At 32.1% G+C, this 20,254-nt stretch overlaps 1 protein-coding gene across 1 annotated transcript; it reads left to right on the top strand.

Annotated features, from left to right (window-relative positions):
* Positions 1-2,482: 2,482 nt before the first annotated feature.
* On the top strand, positions 2,483-7,127 carry LOC134695468 (uncharacterized). Its single transcript, XM_063556738.1, has 3 exons — positions 2,483-2,552; positions 5,267-5,735; positions 6,852-7,127. Exons 2-3 carry the CDS (start codon positions 5,297-5,299, stop codon positions 6,902-6,904), a joined length of 492 nt encoding a protein of 163 aa, XP_063412808.1. The 5' UTR covers positions 2,483-2,552; positions 5,267-5,296; the 3' UTR covers positions 6,905-7,127.
* Positions 7,128-20,254: the final 13,127 nt, after the last annotated feature.

Genomic DNA, 20,254 nt, shown 5'->3' with positions numbered 1-20,254 from the left:
TGGTTTCTTTCGACTCTCTTTTTAAACTTCAAAACAGTCTACAAAGACTTTCAAACTTTAAAAATTGCGTTATGTCAAATTAAAAGATATCACAATATGGTTATCAATAGTTAATTATCAACATTTTTAGATCTTTTCACAGTATGCTTCATTTTCGTTTTAAACAGGCTTTTTCAAAACACTTCATGTTTCAGATTGAAGATGTATGCAGAGAAAAACTGTTACGATATACAGACAATATGTCAGATGATGAGCGCGGACATATCAGCAATACATATTTGATTTCTAATACAAAAGATGATAACAGTGTTTTTAAGCAAATTCGACAATACATCTTACAGTTAGCAAGGAAAACGAGAACCTGGAATACAGACTATCCGTTAAAATTTATTCACCTGGAAAAACGTCTTCAACAGAAGAAGAAAGAGTTACCAATCATTACGTTTCATGAAATGAAGTATATCTCTACTGAAACATGCGAACCTTTAAGAAATGATGAGCTTGATTTGTTTTTGAAATTTCATCATGAAATTAGAGCTCTGGTTTATTTTGAAGATCTGCCAGATTATATTATTTTAGATACACAATGGCTGTCTGATGCCTTCAAATGTATAGTTACAGCAAAGGAATTTCGAGCTGTAAGCATTCAGAATCAACAACTTTGGAAAGAATTCTATAATAAAGGAAAATTGCATAAGGCAGTTTTAGAGGAGATATTCCAAAAGGAGGAAAACATTTTCTACGAACACAAGGAACATATACTGAATGTTATGGAGAAATTTGATATAATTATACGACCAATAAAATCAGGTAATAATTCTGCCAAAGATCTAAATTGCTATTATGTACCTTGTATTGTTAAAGCCGAACCTGAGTGTGACATATACAAGATGTTTAATGTGACAGAAGATAACTGTCAAAAATCCACTTGGTTATGCTTCAAGTTTAGATTTTTGCCACCACATTTAATGAATCATGTGATTGCTTCACTTTGCAGAAAGTATGAAGTTGCAGAAGTCGGTGTCGTTCAACAAGAAGAAGGAACAAATACCTCCAAACGGGTTATTGCTCTTTTCAGGGGTACTGCTGTCTTTGAATTAAGTGGAACAACAAAACTTAGTAAATTACTTATAGTGACATGTCCAAATCTTATTCTGGTACAAGTTTTAGAATTTGGGAAAAGATCTACTTTAGCTAGGGGAATGTACAAATATATTGCCGACTTTGTCACAGATGAAATTAACAAGATTATTGGTACAAGATTCAAGATGACAAATGTTAGATTTGAGAAAAATTGGGAATGTGGCCTTGTAAAACCACAATCTGTTTCACTGAAGAACAGATTACAGAGTATTACTGTGAGACATGCGCAAATACCCATGAGTTTAAAGATGAATGGTCACACCTTCAAAGTGAAACAATATGCGTAAGTAAAACATGATGAAACTTAAAAAAAGATATAATATTGACTTCTGCTTCAAAAGTCATTGAATAATAGTTTTAGTGATGATTTTTTAAATTGCAGCTAGGTTATTGTGTTGATCGATCTTTAAACTCTAAATCAAGAATAGACCAAGTAACAAAACAAAATCAAAGGCAAAAAAAATTATCTAAGATGCATATGTTTTTCAATAAGAAATGTTCACTTTGTATATCGGTTTATTTGTACAATAATAAGAGTAGGTGTAAATTATTTCTACAACACTAAGATATTTTTTTAAATTGATTGTGCTTATACTTTGTGAAAAACTTTATCTGTATATGTATATACTGTTGTTAATTTTCATATCTATTAGGAGGCATGTCCCTCGAAGATATATATGATCATTTATCCTTCATAATTATATTAAAGTATCGGTGAATATTTTCAGTTGTCTCAGAGTTCTGCAGAAACTTTAGTAAGAAATGACAAAACAGAAACAACCAGTAAAAACCAAACAATTTCAACTAAGGTTAGAAAATATTACATAAATAATTAACTCATCTATTTACATAAAATTTTGAAAATAAGCAACTAATACAGGATGAGATAAGTATATCTGAGTAATTACCAGTTAGATCTTTTCTAAATGATATAAAGCCATGGTTCTTTGGAAATGGTGCTCTTGCATTTAAATATCACTAGCAGATGTCTTTAGATTGTTTAGTAAGATAATAATTTCTTTGGTCACGACTTTTGTTATGAGTGACATTCATTAGGTACGCATTGGATCCTAAAATTGAAAGCACACAGTATATGTTATATTTCAGATCTAGCCAATAACAATGAATTTGAGCAAAATATCCAAAGGTCTTAGGCTTTTGGTCTTGAAGTAACGTTATCACTACCAGAAGGTAAACAGCATTTAATTGAAACGTTTAAATATCTAGACAAATTGTTAGCTGCTATTTCAAAATTGTAGATGGAATAAGACACCCATCTATATTTAGTTTAATAACTAATTTTCATTGATTACACTTTTATTTTATAGGTTCGCTGCTTTTTCAAAAGTTGTACACAAACATGTTCAAATGTATCTCAAGCATCAACTAGAACTAACAGATTGGAAGGGGTATGTTATGCAACAAAGTAGTCACGATAAAGGTTCATTGTCAGTTGTCTTTCAATGTTCACTCCTTTTTATTTTTAGTATGTTCCTAATATAAAAAAAGTACAAGTTGAGCTGTTGTTGAATATGTCTTAACAGATTGAAACATTAAAGTGGTGGAGTAAAATGGTAAAGTTTAATGTTGTTAGAAGGGAGTCAAATAATGATAACAATAGCACTGAGGACCCAAATACCAAAAGAAAGTTACACAAAGATCTGTTTAACAATTTATTGTATCATGCCAACATGTTTGAGTTATATATTTTCTAGAACACACCCTCAAAATCGCGGACCTAAAATGCTTGTATGAAAGTATGTGAACTATTTTCGGATAAATTTTATGTCTGGAGAATTTCAGAAATAATATACTATCTATTTTATAAATACAGTGTATTTCCTATTAACAACCAAATTTTATTCTCTACGGCGATCATGCGTGCACTGCTATAGGTTGCAGTCTTGTAATTGACTGATCCATAGGCTTACATGCTAAACAGCTGATCTTTGAACAAAAATAAATAAAAAATGCTACATAGAAAAAAAAATTCATGTTCATATCATGTATGTACTAATGTGAAATTGTGATTTAATCGAAAAAAAAGGGGTCTTGCCACGAAGAATAAAAAGTTAAAACATTTTTTTTTCTTCTTTCTGTTTGCTATTTTTACTAGGCCGCACCTCTTCCAGTAAACATGATATCCTTCCACTTTCCTGGATTGATATCCCCAAAAGATGCATGACTTTTTTTAAAGTCTATATATATGTTTTAATTCAGCAAACCTATAATCAAACTGAAAAGATTGAGTTCAGAAAAAAAATCAGAAAAAAATGCACTATATTGTTTCCCTCCATGTTTTGACATGCACCGGAAACTAGAGTTGTAATACAAGACTGGTACCTATACAGCCTCTATATATTATAGTAGTATATTAATCATATTATACATGCAGATATATGCGAAATTGATTGTCCTGTCCCCGTCCGTGTACTTTTTGTAAGATTTTGTGTAAATTAAACCAAGGTATAAGGCCACCGACCACAATTAATTCCTCAATCAGTTTTTTATAACGTTTTGTATCATTAAAAAAATTGCACCATGCACTTTTGACAATTTTTTGTGTAATGTGTAGTACTAGTCCAAATATATATCCAAAATTCTGAAAGATTGAAGCAATCACTTTTACAAATTTAGCCAATTCAGTTGGCATAATCACTCATTCCATATCAAAATCAGTTTCAATACAACATTAAAAATTTTATTGCATCTCTCTTCTTTCATTTCCGGCCAAAAACATCTAAGAAATGAGTGAGGAAGGGAAAGACAAAAATAGGAAAAATACACTTTAATTAGAAGGAGCTATATTCTTGGACAACGAAAAGCGGGGTCATTAATTGTGGTTTTGGTCCATAATAGTAGTGGTTAGTACGATCTTTAAACCTCGATATGGACCACGCTCTGATTGGCTTATTTTTTTTCATTTTTGTTATCTATCATATGATTGGTTATCAATGTAAAAACGGTAGTCGTTTCTGACTTGAAAGTCGGTCTGATGACGGATACATATACAAACTTTTTCATTTTCATTTTTCTCCCAAAATAACCCAAATTGAATAATCACAAGAATGGGGACAAATGCGACTATGCATTGTACTTAAGGACACAGAGGCATGAGGATTACTTTATTGTGGAAAGACGGGAATCGACACACGAAATGAGGTCTTCTCGTTTAAATGTAAAGAAGCTGTTACACGAAAATGTCTAATAATCATGTATATGTTAATTTGTTGAAGCAAGAAAAAAGATTGTCTTTATCGGATTGATGATTGCAATAGTGAGACATATCAAAATGAAATCCAAATCTTGCAATAGTAGAACAGAAACTGTTTACCTTTTTATTGCACTTAAGTTGCCAACAAGATGTTTGTACACAGGAAAATTCAATTTCACGTGAATTTAAAAATTGACGTTAATTTGACCTCAAACGAGTTTATACGTGAAACTCGCGTGAAATCTGTTTATGTGAGTCTCACATGAATTTGATGTGAAATTCACATAAAAATCACATGAGTTTTGGTTCACGTGAAATTTACATGAATTTTTGAAATAAAGTATTTCAAACAACATCTAAATTTTCATATTTAAATAAAATCGTAATAATTACCATTTTTTTTGTTCATGTGTAATTCATGTGAAATTTTACATATGAAAATTATGTGAATCTCAATGCATGTGAAATTCAAATGAAATTTTCACCTGAGTTTCATGTATAAGCTCGTTTGAGGTGAATCTCACGTGAAATTTTTCATGTGAATTTCATGTCAGATTCATGTGAAAATCACGTGAGCAAACTTTGCCTGTGTAGAGGGTTCAATGTGCTAACTTTTTGTTGTTTATGTAATTTGCTATGAACCGTCTTCGTCTTTGTTTTTCAATATTTCACCAGTAGTTAATTCTAAACGCACCAAGGTATTTTTTTATTCAACTTTTTTTTTATCCTTTTTCATTTCATCTTGGACGGTTTTTTTTCATGACAGGTTTTATAACATGTGGCGTTTTATTCTGCGACACTTTCACTATTGCTTCAATTCAATTTAAGTCTTTTCTTTAAAATGATACAATTACTTAATATATTATGTGACTTGTCAAAATTTTACTTCGTTTTTGTTTTACTTTCAAGTTTACCAATGAGGAGTTTAACTTTGCAAAAATGGGGATGATTGTGCTGAATGTTCTTACTGATGTTTTATTTGATCTAATCAAACAAGATAAAGCATTCCTTCGTCCTAGAAAGGATTGTGATATAACATATTTGTACAGTGAGCTCAGAAAAACTAATAAACATATTCCAAGTTCTGGATGGGGAGGCACATGGCAAACAGTTCAGTCTACAGACATAGCTATTGGGGATGACATTGAGCGTATACGACTTACACGTAATGAAATACTCCATTCTGAGACATTTAAAGTTAACGAAAAACGCTTTAGTGACTTACGTAAAATACTTTTCGACCTTTTAACACGGTTTGATGAATATACCAAACCTACCAGGTTGTATATGGATCATTTTAATGACATTGTTGCCAAAACTATTTCTGAAAAAGAAGTTCAAGTTGTTCGTCAACGGATTGAAAATAATCTCAAATCAGGTATATTTAGTTCATACTGACATTTAGATAAATGTTCTTAGTAAATATATATAGGAAGATGTGGTGTGAGTGCCAATGAGACAACTCTCCATCCAAATAACAATTTAAAAAGTAAACCATTATAGGTTAAAGTACGGCCTTCAATTATAAGACCGTCTTCATCTTATGAGTAGCCAATGAAGGATATACGGCTTTTACTGTTCTATGTCTGAGTACGTCATGAAATTTTGAAGTACTAAGAAGTAAAATCACAAAAATACTGAACTCGGAGGAAAATTCAATCGGATTGTTCGTAATCACATTGCAAAATCAATGACAAAACACATCAACAACGAATGGACAACAACTGTCATATTCCTGACTTGGTAAGGCATTTTTAAATGTAGAAAATGTTGGATTGAACCTGGTTTTATAGCACTTAAACTTCTCACTTGTACAACAGTCTCATCAAATTATATTATGTTTACAATGATGAAGTATGACATTTCGTACTTATATTCCAATTCCTAAAGAGTTCTCCTTCAATCATGTTAAATGGCAAAATGAATCTGAAAATGTCAAATCATACGCGACACATGTTTTGCTGTCAAGTCTATCTTAAACTTTAGTCAAAATGGCTGCATCTATTTTGCAAAACGTACATTTCACATTTAGTTTAACCTAAACGTTTTCTTACGAATTGCAGATATATAGATTCAACATATAACTTAAGATCAGGCTGTAAAGAAAAACAAATACAATGATACCTTATAGCGGGTTATTTTCGCGGGCGTAAAATTTCGCGATTTTCATTCAATAAGGTATACGAAATATTTTTGCGGTTATTATTTTGGCGGATTCAACATTTTCAACATTACCTTTGCATGTACACTTTTAAATTGGCGGAATTTATTTTGGCGATTTTATTCTATCCGCGAAAATAAGCGAAAATTTACACCCCGCGAAAATAACCCGCTATACGGTATTCGGTTTTGAGTGTTCTTGATGAAGGTAAATCAAGAAACTTTCTTCCGATGCATGGAATTATTGAACGTGTTGTTCTCATTTAAAGTCAAATTTGATAAAGTCGTCAACTGGTTTTTATTCCAGCACATTAATGATTTACTCTATTTTCAGAAATGGATATTGAAGTTGAAATTGAACACCAATTGAATGTTGCACCTCTATAACATGATAAAACAAAGGACATGGCTGAATATTCGTAACTGCCAGCGATTATTACAGAATGTTAGAATAACTGATTTACAAAGGACAAATCTCAAACCTTTAAATGACCTTTTTCATGGTTAAAGATGATATGTCAGGTTGATGCAAAATCACGTTAAGATTCGCGTGCTTAACAAACTGTTTTGTAACATGACCAAGTTTTAAAAGAAGAAAGAATAGACATAATAAACCAAAACTAAGATAGTTGATTAATATGTATATACAAGTAAAAGTTAATCTGAAATTTGTCTATTGATTTAGGGATGTACGTTAACAAATGGTTTGGATATTGAAACATTTTTTAGGTTAAAAATTGGAATTGAAATTTTAAAACCAGTGATTCATGTGATTAGATATTAAATATCGTTGAATAAGTATGGCACTACATTACATTCATTGTAACTTTCAAACGTCATAAAATATTATTGACCTTTCAAATCAACTTTAAAATTTGAATAACTAAAAACTTAATTCAGTGACTATAAATAAAGGTTTAGATGTATATTTGAAAAATAACATTAAATCAGTTTATGCGAATCACTAAACATTTAAGTTATGTTCATATTAAAAAAACATCATTTAAATGTTAATAGAAAAAGAAAATGATGATTTTATAGCAATGCTGGGAAATGTTAAGAAAACAGCAGCTGAAATCCTTAGGATCCGTACTTCTCTAACATTTAGTACTTTATTTGGCCAGTTAAGTATGTTTTTATTCGAGCGTCAATCGCCCGTCTTGAGAACCAAATTATTATCCTGGTGTCTAAAATAAGTTCACTAGTAACATATTTTCAGCAACTTGTTTCACACTTGTATAACAATGAAGACTTATATTCTAAATATTTATATTTTAATTAATGAACCCAATAGTTTCCTTATTCAAAATATGTTTTTCAGGTACACTTTGAAATTTTGTAAATGTATAGTTTTCCTTTAAAATAAATATCTATAATACTGAACAATTTGCGAGTGTTTCCTTATAGCTCATCGATTACATCTCAGATTTTGAATATTTATACCCATTCAAAACATCTGGTGTTCTGTTACTTTTGTTTTCTGTTGTTGTATCATGTCAAGCTCCAAACAGTTTTTCTTTGATGGTTTTATAAAACTTTTTTTTTAAAGCTGTAAGATTGAAAACAATGCAGGAAAACATCAGTAAGAAGGAGAAAATAATAAGTTATATTGTATTATTCTTTAAATATCATATCATTTGTTGGTTTCTTTAAAAAAAATGAAGTTATATTGGTATTGCCTCTGAATGATGACACTAGAAAATTTTCTCCAACTTATTACCAATATCACCTTTTTCAAGTAAATCCTGTAATTGTCTAAATGTGACTTCCATTCAGGTTAACAATAATCAATAATACATGTAAGATATTATACACAGCTTGGGTGTATTAAGCCGTATTCACACCAAACGCCATGTACAGTAAACATAATTACAATTAGTTTAATGTAATGTACACCGGTTTCACATTACATTTGTTCCCATCTATACACCTTGTGTAATTACCTGCACATAAGATGTGTACATACTTTCAAACTATATGTCATTTGTATGTTTGTTGTGTAGAACCGACTGCAAATTGTTCGTACAACTTTTCTAGCAGTTAGGGAACGACCATTTGACTTTAAAAAGGGAAAGAATGGATTTGTTCTTGAAAATTCTTCTGATCCCCAAATTGATAAAACAAAATAATCAGGTCATACAGATGATAAAAAAAATATTCTGAATCCAGAGTTTCTCCATACATTGTTGTGATAAATATTACAAACATTTGAAAACATTTTAATACCATTGCTAGCATAAAAAAGACTGAATAAAATTATTATGTGAAAGAAAAAATGCTGATTCGAAAACAAAAACATAACTCCCCCCCCTCTTTGAAGTAATGAGGTTGCGTCTGACCCTTCCCTTCCATGAATTTGACCTACCGAATTAGACTATTTACCGGATTTGTAATCACATAAGTAACACGACGGGTGCCGCATGTGGAGCAGGATCTGCTTACCCTTCCGGAGCACCTGAGATCACCCCTAGTTTTGGTGGGGTTCGTGTTGTTTATTCTTTAGTTTTCTATGTTGTGTCATGTGTACTATTGTTTTTCTGTTTGTCTTTTTCATTTTTAGCCATGGCGTTGTCAGTTTGTTTTAGATTTACGAGTTTGACTGTCCCTTTGGTGTCTTTCGTCCCTCTTTTATGCTTGTTTGATGATTTGCAATAGTTTACAGATCCTCAAATCCTACGATATCTGATGCATTAGAAAACGTAGGCTGCTAACAGACGGGGAAAAATGGAGATGTTAGGTTCACAACATTTCTATATTTTCTGTTTGTTTCAAATGATTTTTTTTTAAGTAAATCGTTCTTTGAGTAAAGGCCAATGGTAAATATTTATGTGTACGTCCAATCGTTTCGGGACGACCTTTTAAAATGAACTATGTGTTCGTCAATGATGATGCTTGAGTCTTGATAAGGGGTTAATAAAGCTACGTGAAGTTGTCTTTATAACAAAGGTTAGACAAATATTTCTTAAAGAACTTTATTAACTATTGTTATAAATATCAATTTTATTAGAAAATCGTTTCTCCCTTAAATATACATGGTTAAAATAATGTTCTAAATACCTAGTTTTGTATACAGTTAGCCTACACAAGGCATACATTGACTACCGACTGCATGTAGAAAAAACATGATTTATACTACATTGTACATGTAAACATTGAGTTTTATCAATGGTAACGTAATTGTGCTTAGTTTACGTGTAAGTTACACTAACACAACCCCGAGTTTTGGTTAATGTGAACACGGCCCTATTGTCTTGATGTTAATTTCCTAAAAAAGTAAAGAAATCTTTTAAATTGCAACCTACGATTCTGATCTCTTCATATGAGAATTTAGCTTTATATATTGATATTAATGAGTATCGGTCTTAACATATTGAAATAAAATACAGACAATATTTTTTGAATGATTTCAAACTACTTTAGACAACATATTTGTTCGTGACCTATTCCATTTTTTAAATTTCCAAGTTAGGTTTCATCATTATTTTTGTCTTTCTCAGCCCATTTCTGACATTAAAGGTGTACCAGTGATTGCTGTCTGCAAATACCCCCTCTTTGTAAATTCCGTTGATATTGGAAAGGGTGCAGGATGCGTACCACCACCCTCCCATCTTTCGAGTAGCACAATTAGTATTATGATATTCAATATCGTTGTCCTTATCTCGTGTGGTAAATTTCATACCGTTCATCGGATTCGTCGCTAGATCTGTCATTGAATCACCTGTAATACAAAATGGAATGGCTAAAGAATAACATGAATGATGAACACAAATGGAAATTATCTAACTTAAATTTTTAAATTAAATTGGCATAAAATTTCCACATTCTCAAAGATTGGAACAAATCTTTTCAAATGATCAAGATAAATATATATATTTATGGGTGTGTATGTTTGGGTGTGTTGGTTTGGATAAGTGTCAATGTGCGTTAAAAACTTAAAATTATTCAAAACATCCTTGAATTCATTTAATGTTAGATGGTGAAAAGTGCCCTATTTGATCAATTTTTCTCTAATCTTTTTTTTTAATTTTGCCATCATTCACTTTTCATCTTGATATTACACCCAATTATTTTCTAGCCTGTACTTTTTGTCATTTTTTCTCTTTTCGTTATTACATTTATCGATATTCTGCACTTTTTGTCCCTTACTCTGTTAACTTCATGTAGGCCATCCTTAATTAGGTACACTCATCACAAAAGGATATGAAAGCCATCCGTAAAGACAGCATAAAACAAAAAAAGGCGTTAATATTTTAAGGACAATTATACTTTAAAGATTAGGAACTTCAGTACATTACACAATTTTATAAACCGGACTGAGAAATCCAAATTGTATCTAAACAGAAACAAAATCTAAAAAAAAACTAGAAACAATATTCAACAATGAAAAATACATTTTCCTCAAAGTTCAGTGTCTTTGTCGTGTTACTTTTTAGAACCTAAGTCCACTATCTATTATTATGAGGAATTCAATACCTGCTGTTCCATGATAGTCAGAAATGCCCAGTAGATAGTTAGTTCCCTCGTTTCCAACGTTAAATCTGTCGTAGATAGCATAAGCTGTATTTCCGGAATAATCTTCAAAGTCAAATCGGACTTTGTAAAGTCCTTGTTGAGTAATATAGTAAAGATTATCATTCCCTGAAGTGACAACACTTTTTTTTAAATCGTCTTGGAAAGCAATTACTGTGGATTCATTAATTTACGTTGGATTCCAATTTTGTGGATTTCGTGGTTACAGGTGAACCACGAATAACAAATTTTCAATAAGGTTGAATGCAGACTGTAAGTTTTCCTCAAACCATGAAAATTGGTACCCACGAAAATGAATGAATTCACAGTAACGAACTACATGATAAATGAAGACTTTCTTATCGGAATGTGTTATGAATGGTTTTATCGTGTCCTGTTCGTGCAAGGGCAATTTGTTTACCCGTTTCATATGTTTCTCTTTATAATTTATTTTATTTCTGTATATCAGGAATGATGTGTCAATTAGTGTTATCTAACAGGCATATTTTTAAATCCTTACCTAAATTGTTACCAAAATACAGATTGGTTGATTTTGGTGTTTTCACGCCACTTTTGAGAACCGCATTTATACTATTTCGCGGCCATTTTTTTATATGGTGGAGGAAGTCGGACCTATTGATATGAAAACTGACAATCCTAACTAATTAAGATTGGAGTCAAGTGCAACCAAGTCGATTGTTGACTGGCTAGTGATTACAGTAGTAACTACTTATACCATTCGACCCCCCCTCCCCATTTACAGGTGTTATTGGTTGAACTTTATAACTAACTGTTATTAGTTTATTATGAATAATTGAAAATGACCATGACTCAGCAACCAAACGACACAACACTGTTTTTCTGTACAAACTTTGTTTTTCTCGCCTTCGGCGAAGAACAATCTATTTTTTTAGCGACAAACCGAAAACAATTTTTTTTTTCAATTTAAGCATTACCAATAGTGGCAGCTGAGGGTGAAACTTTTTTTTCTCAGGGTTTAAAACAAATTATTTTTTTCACCAAAAATTGGAAACAAACTTTTTTTTTCCAAATAGCCCATAGCCCCCCCCCCCCCCCCCCCCCCCCCCCCCCCTTTCCCTCTCAAAAAAATCAAATGGTTGCTGTTTTAGGCATTCAACAATACACAGGAGTCTTTGTTGAAATGAAATATCATTGCTATGATAGGATATTGATAATAAATCAACTGTTTACAAACCTTTGAATTTTTCGAAATACCAAGGATGTTCCACCCTATGAAGAAATTACCTAAGCTGTTTTTGACAAACATTTTCCGGAATTTCGGGTCCTTTTTGCTCTTCAACATTGTGCTCTATTTCTTCCTCTTTAAATTTTAATTTCGAGCGTCATTGATTAGTCTTTTGTGTGCCAAAATAAAACAAGCGATTGGCGTCTCAATTTGAATCATTGTATCTATAATGAGTTTCTTTACAGTGTGGTAAAGATAAATTTGCCCAAATTCTTTAATAGATGAAAAAAATCTTATCAGATGAAAAAAATCTTATCAGATACTATTAAAAATTTGCTATCGACATCAAATCTTTAAATATACAAATAAATACGTTTCCAATTATTAATTTTGAAAAGTGAAGTACCTTCTTACGATTTTCAAGATCGTTCCCGAATTAATGTTGTAGATTTCAATGAGCATAATCTATAAAATGAATGGTGAACTACTAAGGCACGAATTTCGCTTAAAACATTTATCGAATTATTATTACTCAATTTATTTCACTTGACTGGGCGGAGTTTAACCGTTTCGCTCATAATAAACCAGTCCATTTATAAATAGGTGTTTTAGGATAAACTCATCAAAGAAGTGTCCAGTCATTATTTTGTAAATTTCTTTGATGACACTGATAGGTGATTAGAAATCAGTAATAATTATAACGGCAATCATACTTATCACACACGTCTTCAAATAGACTGTCCCTATGCAAATTAAAACGTAAGCTCCGCCCGATCAGTTGAAATAACATTGGTAATACATAGATACAAATATTTGGTTTGGTATTTTCACTTTAGCTGTATATGCCTAATAATTGCACATGAGACAACTATATATCCACCAAAGTTCAAATGAAGTGGAGTTAAATAATTATAGCCAACCGTACGTCCGTCAACAATGAGAAAAACTCATACTTTATAGTCGGTAACATAACAAATAGGGTATAATTTGATTATAACTTGCACAATTTGTTAGATAACAGAAATAAATATATGTTTAATAGTTTGTCGTGTCGTTGTATCAATTCTTTTAAAGATTTTGGTTTTGTGGATATAATCATTAACTCTATCATAACACGTGAACAACTTATTATATCTACCCAGCCAATGTTCTCCTATCGTGTCACCAAATCCAGATTTGTAATCACTCCAAATCCTGTCAAAACTTACTGTACCATTAAACCGTCTTTGAATAACCTACAACAGAAATATGATTTGAATAAAACTATTACACTATTTGCTAGTCAACGCCAAGTACATCGTCATAATTTTTTTTTTTAATTTTAAACACACTAGAACAACTGAAAGAACGTGTTTACATTTGTCATAGTACGATGTGTCTTCTACGTCAAAAAAACCCTTGAATTCGGTCCACCATGTTGTACGTTTAACATAAATCAAAAAAATATCTGTTACTGATATCAATACTGATAAGAATCATGTATCGGACTAATTCGATCCCTGCTCCGAGGAGAAATTTCAGTGACTGAATGTTTGGCTCTCCCTTGACACCATTTGCGAGTATGATCTTGAGAAAACGATGATAGTCCCTCCGAAGAGGACGATAAATGGCTGACCCGCGTCAAGAGAAAGCCCCATCACTTGCACGTAGAAATATCAGGCTAATGCCGCTACAATATAACACTCTCATCCGCAAACTGGAAAGGGCTTAATATCAGTTGAAAAATTTGTTTCCCAATCAACTGTAAATAAATAGGTTTTAACTAAGAATCATGCTGAAGATTAAAGAGGAAAAGATGCTAGAGGCAATATTCGTAATGAATTGATTTTTAGGATATTTCAAACTAGTTGCAACTCTTTACAAGACAACCTTTTATATTTAACGATCATTTGGCCGATCATATCATAGCACTTATAGTTTCATTTTCATTTCAAAAAAGGGTGTCGGTGCTTGACTTTTTTTGTGTGTGTAGGAATAATTCCCAAGATATATTTTGAAAGAATAATCTTTGCAAGATGTGCGAAAATCTTTTCCGCAAAAAAAAACACAAAGTTAGCAACGACTAAGACACAATACAAAATATGTGTCTAATATTTCAATTGAAATGAAATGAACCAGTGTTTTAACTTACTTAATGATGCATATTATAACATGCGTATCATTAAAGTTCGTTTCCACAGTTGTATTTCGTTGGGTTTTTTTTTTTTTTTTTTTGGGGGGGGGGGGGGGGGGGGGTAAAAACTCGATAAGCATTAATCATTGTGTAACAATAAAACTCATCAACTCGTTTGTCATGGTTACAAAGGCAAATAAATGCAACCAGAGGTCGGTGGGACATATTTAAACACATTGCAAGATAACCTAATATGATTCTTTTTCATTGCCCAACATTTGTGCAATCATTAATAGTTTTATATTGAAACACTTCAAATATGTGTAAACCATGCACAGCATGTGTAATTTATCATATTAAGTGTAACCTGTTTTATCCGACACGCTTGGGGACAGGTAGAAAATGTCGGATTAAGCAGGGTGTATGTGTACGCAGGTTTCTTCTGCTAGAATATCCATATTTTTGGAAAATGAAAGTGTGTCGGATAAAGCAGGTTGTAGGAATACTCAAGTGTCGGATTAGGCAGGTTGCACTGTATCTCTTAAGATCACAATTAAATGGAGCTTACCGTCCAACCTCCATCATCAGTCACCATATCACAGAAAACAGATATATCAACACCATTTTGTGGTCGTATAGTATAAACTCCACTGCACGATCCTGGTGACAGATCACTACAATCTCTTTCTGAAAATTAGAAGATGCCAATAATGTCAACATTTCAAAAAGGAATGGTGAAATGTTCTATGGGAATATTTCGACTCGTGAGTGAAGATTATTACGCCATGGCAAAACAAAACGATTAACGTAAAAAAATAACACAACAAATAAAAAGAACTAAAGACTACACGAACCCCAACATTATAACAGATGAATTTTATATTTTCCGGAATAACTTATATATGTGTACATCTAGTGGTAAATTTGAACACGACACAAATATGCTAAATGTAACTAAAAGTATTCGCTGGCGTTGATATCAAATTATATTATGCAGTAAAGAACACTACTTTCGAAGTTAGTGTTACCCATGGAGAAATAAAGATCAGCACCAAATGTACCCCTTTGGTGGAATAAAAAAGGTATCGAACTGAATTAATCAAAATTTCCCTTTCAAGTTGTTTAATTGTTCATGATGTTATGAGACAAAATATTTGAGAAGTATATATAAGAACATTCGATCTATCTTACCTATTTTTTACCAAAGATGGTAAAAAAAGTATAAATGGAAAGGATGTAGAGAATAATATGATTGATGTTTTCTATAATATGTATCATTTGTTTGAAATGGTGTACAATTAATAATTAAACATTTTAAGTATTGATTGTTTGATAAGCTATACCATAGAACTTGTATTATTTTAACAGCCATTAACAGTATCAGTGTGTTGTATACATTGATGTTTGTGATTTAAGAAGCAGCACTTAATATATTTTTATATTTTTATATTTTTATTTCTTTTATTGAAATTATATGCAAAAGATAATTATTAAAATGCAAAGCTTCTAAAATTTAAAAGGTTTGCAACAGTATCAATTACGAAAAGTGAAATCACAACAATACTGAACTCGGATAATTCAAAACGGAAAGTGTCTTATTAAATGACAAAATCAAAATTTCAAACACATCACACGAAAGGATAACAACTGTCATATTCTATCTTAGGAAGAAAGATAAGAAGTTACCAATTTCCTTTAACTTTACGTTCCGCTATATAGATGATGTTCTCTCACTAAATAATACAAAATTGTGTAACCATGTTAAACGAATCTATCCCTTTGAACTGGAGATAAGGGGTACTACAGATACACCTAAGTCTGCCTCATATCGGAGTTCAGTTCTTATAGTATTTTTTTGAGATTTTACTTTTTTTTCACATAAAAAACACTTCGGATGAACTAATTGTATTTAGTGTTATATTCATTTTTAGGATAAATACATTCCAATTTTCATGGACTATCGGGTTTTTTTCTCTCTCACTATATCCGATGATTAAATTGACAGGGATCGAATAAAATTTCTATCATCACCAATCATTTTTTAATTCATAATAAGACTGGCGATACCAAGTTAATCTTACATGCTTAGTAATTAAAACGATAACTGGATAATTTGCAGTACATTTTTTTTTCTTTTCTGACCTAATACCAAACCCAACGACTGTTGTGTTAATTGCAATAACATCTTTACAGCCGACAGATCTCAAATTATGCTATGAAAATTGGAGGACTATCGATTTGTTGCTTTTTGTCTCGTTTGACGGAGTAAAAAAGCGAGACAAAGGTATGCTGTTTACGGCGTCGGATTTATGGAGAACCACTAGTGGTAGGTTTATGATAATTGATATGCAGTTGTATAAGCATTGACATATTTCATACACTTCATGGAGATTATGTGGGCCCACCCCTCGGTCATGGTATATTTACTTTAAAACTTTTGCTTAGTTTTCATGCATTATTTTTTTATTGAGTTGGTTTATGGGGAATCGCTAGTGTTATGTCAATGATAATTGGTATGCAGTTGTATTAGTATTGGCACATCTCATTACCATGGAGATTATTTGAACCCCTCCGCCTCATTTATGGTTTATTGTCTTTGAAAAATGCTAAGTTTACATGTATTAGTTTGTGCTTAGGTTTGCTGAAAGGGAACTACTTATGATAAGTCAATATGTTTTGGTATGCGTTATATAAGCATTGACACCACTCATTCAAATGGAGATTGTTTAGCCATGTACCTCCAGTCAAGGTTCATTGACAATATTTGCAAATCTTACATGTAAAAGTGTTGCTATTTTAATTTCAACATTACTCATTGTCAAACTCATAGATAGAAAATAAACTGACAACACCATGGCTAAAAATGAAAAGAAAAACAGACAAATAATAGTACAGAAGACACAACATAGAAAACTAAAGACTAAGCAACTCGAACCCCACCAAAAACTTGGGGTGATCTCATGTGCTCCAGAATGGTAAGCAAATCCTGATTCACACGTGGCACCCGTCGTGTTGCTTATGTTATTACAAATCCGGTAAAAAAGTATAATTCCGTGAAAAGGGAAATAATATTGTAGTTACGACAAAAGGAACATATCCGATATTATCTGTGCAAAGGTTATTCCATAACGGTAAACCAACAGTGGCATCGAGCCAGTGGTTGTAAAAAAATTCATCATAGATAGCAGGATTTAAGTTGCATTCCGCCAGACGCGCGATTCGTCTACAAAAGACTCATCAGTGACGCTCGAATAAATAAATGTTAAAAAGGCCAAATAAAGTACGAAGTTGAAGAGCACTGTGGACCAAAAATTCCTAAAATTTTTGCCAAATACAGCCCGGGAATATCGTATCAATTGGAAGATATATACTCCGTATGCAGGCGCTACTGAATGTTGCTACATAGAAATGAAAAGTTCACAATTGGGAAGCTGAAATCATCTCTTTTATCGTAAAGTTTTGTTTTCAACCAATCCTCATCAATTTCTAGATGTAAGTCAAACAAAACGATATATTCATCAGAAATGCCCAGACCTTAATATTTGAAAGCCAGGGACGTATAGATACGTAGAAAATTATGAGTTTAAAGTATTATTATTGTGAAGTCTATGGTGGTCATCCCATGGATAAAATATGTTGTAGAGTCGTCACTGGTTCAGACGAACTTATAGCATAATTATTTCTGTGACTGCATCTTGGTTTAATTTGTAGGATCATTTAAAAAAAAAACATCAGCTGATCTGTAAAAATTCCATCTTCATACCTTACAGTATTTCGACCCTAGATTAAAAGTGACGAGGAAAGGTAACACCCGGCCACCGAAAACTTTATCATTGTGTCTGTTAAAGCGTTGTTTAAAAGTGGCGTTGAAACACCAAAAATCAAATCAAGAGTCATTCTATAAGATTTCTATTAACCCTTCATTATTCCATTGATCTTATTTAGAAAACGGGAAGAGTGAGTGCTAAACAAAAGCCTTATTATGCTACATGTTTCCGTTCTAGACCACCAAAGTCGAAAACATCGGCAAAAGTAGTTCAAATATACTGTGTTCTTAGGGGAACGTTGGTAAACATGAGCCTCTTGCTTTTGTTAGTCTTGTATGACATTTAATTGTAGTGTCTTGTGTATAATTCGGAGTAAAGTATGACGTCCATTAACATTGAACTAGTATGGATATTTGTTTAGGTGTCAGGTGAAGGACGCCTCCGGTGCAGAAGTTCCTCGCTTTATAGAAGACCTATTGGTGACCTTCTGCTGTTGTCTGTTCTATGGTCGGGTTGTTGTCTCTTTGACACATTCCCCATTTCCATTTTCAATTTTTTTTATGGTATGTCTATGATTCATTACAATATTCTCTCGACGTGGGTCGACCCTTGTCTGCCATGACCGTGTGTTAATTTTAATGCTGTTATATTTCCGTCTCATTGGTGAAGTATACATGGTATACAACAACGTTCTTAACAAAGAAAAGAATCACATCATTGAATTGAAAGTAAAGACACCAGGCTTATAATTTGTAACACCATCTATATAAGACTCATCTGTGACACTCTGGTCCAAATACTCCTAGTTAGAAAGCCAAAACAAGTATAAGGTTGAAAAGCATTGATGACCCAAAATTTAGATATTCTTTAAAGCCGAACTACTCAATATGTGCAAGGACTAATATACGTCCTTGATATGTGTGAGAAAAATATATTCAAGACCTACCTAATATTGAATTCCTTATAAGTGTTGTTGATCCAGCCATATGTTCAGTTTTAGGACAACAAGCGTAAAATAATGAACATTGTTCTATAGAAATATTATACTTGCTCGAGCAGCAGTCTTTCACGTTTGTGCACTGCATTGCACATTCCATTTCAGATTCAACTAGCTTACTATAAATTATCGCCTCACATAAAACTATTTGTGAATCTTTTTCTTTAGCAAATCTTTGTGACAAAGCAGCACAGAGTGATGTTAGTTCTAGAATATATACTATTCTGTAATAAAACATACTTTATTGTCATCAACTAGATAAACTAATCGAGATATATTATAAGTTTTACAGTGATATATATTACGTGATTTATTTCACTTGACTGGGCGGAGTTTAATCCGTTCGCTCATATATATGTTATTGAACATTGAAAGACAAATTCATGTGACGTATAAAAAACCTTCTGACGTCAGACACTCAAATCAATCAATGTGTTCTTAGATAGTAGATGCTTTTGTGTTCTGTTAAATTGATCCTTTTAAAATTGTTATACGATGATGACTGAAGTACCCATATTTTGACTGTTTTACTTATTGTGGTTGTTTATTTAACGCATCTATGTAAATATAACGGAATTTGATGAGACTGTTATTAAAGTGACAGGGTTAACGCTATAGAACCAGGTTTAATCCACCATTTTCTACATTTGAAAATGCCTGTACCAAGTCAGGAATATGACAGTTCTTGTCAAATCGTTTTTGATGCGTTTTGTTATTTGATTTTGCCATGTGATTATGGATTTTCCTAAATGATTTTCCTCTAAGTTCAGAATTTTTGTGATTTTACTTTTTTTATAGACACGTCTATCTATAGAAAGGTGTTTTGGGAGAAACTTATCTATGAAGTTTCCAGTTATGGTTAATTGATCCGGTTTTTATGTTAACGGGTATTCGCAAAATAGATAATGAGACACAGTCGTTAACAATGGTAAATGTTCGTGTAAAGCCGATTCTAAAAACATATTAAAAGTATCAAACTTTGTAATTTGTGGATCTACAAGTAACACTTTAACGACACCAGTTTGAAAATTCTGTATATGTCGCTATTTTTTAATGTTATTGTGGCACTGATAGATGATTAGAAATCAGTAATAATTAAAATGGCAATCCTCCTTACCACACACATCTTCTAATAGACTGTCCT

This window comes from Mytilus trossulus, chromosome 13 (assembly GCF_036588685.1).
Source record: "Mytilus trossulus isolate FHL-02 chromosome 13, PNRI_Mtr1.1.1.hap1, whole genome shotgun sequence".
NCBI lineage: Eukaryota > Metazoa > Mollusca > Bivalvia > Mytilida > Mytilidae > Mytilus > Mytilus trossulus.
Note: the sequence above shows the minus strand (reverse complement) of the source record. Positions and strands in the feature narration are given on the sequence as shown.

Bases quoted from the DNA above. Each gene is read 5' to 3' on its own strand.
- LOC134695468 (XM_063556738.1), top strand. From the start codon at position 5,297: ATGGGGATGATTGTGCTGAATGTTCTTACTGATGTTTTATTTGATCTA. The intron at 5,736-6,851 runs GTATATTTAGTT...CTCTATTTTCAG, and splicing joins TGAAAATAATCTCAAATCAG to AAATGGATATTGAAGTTGAA.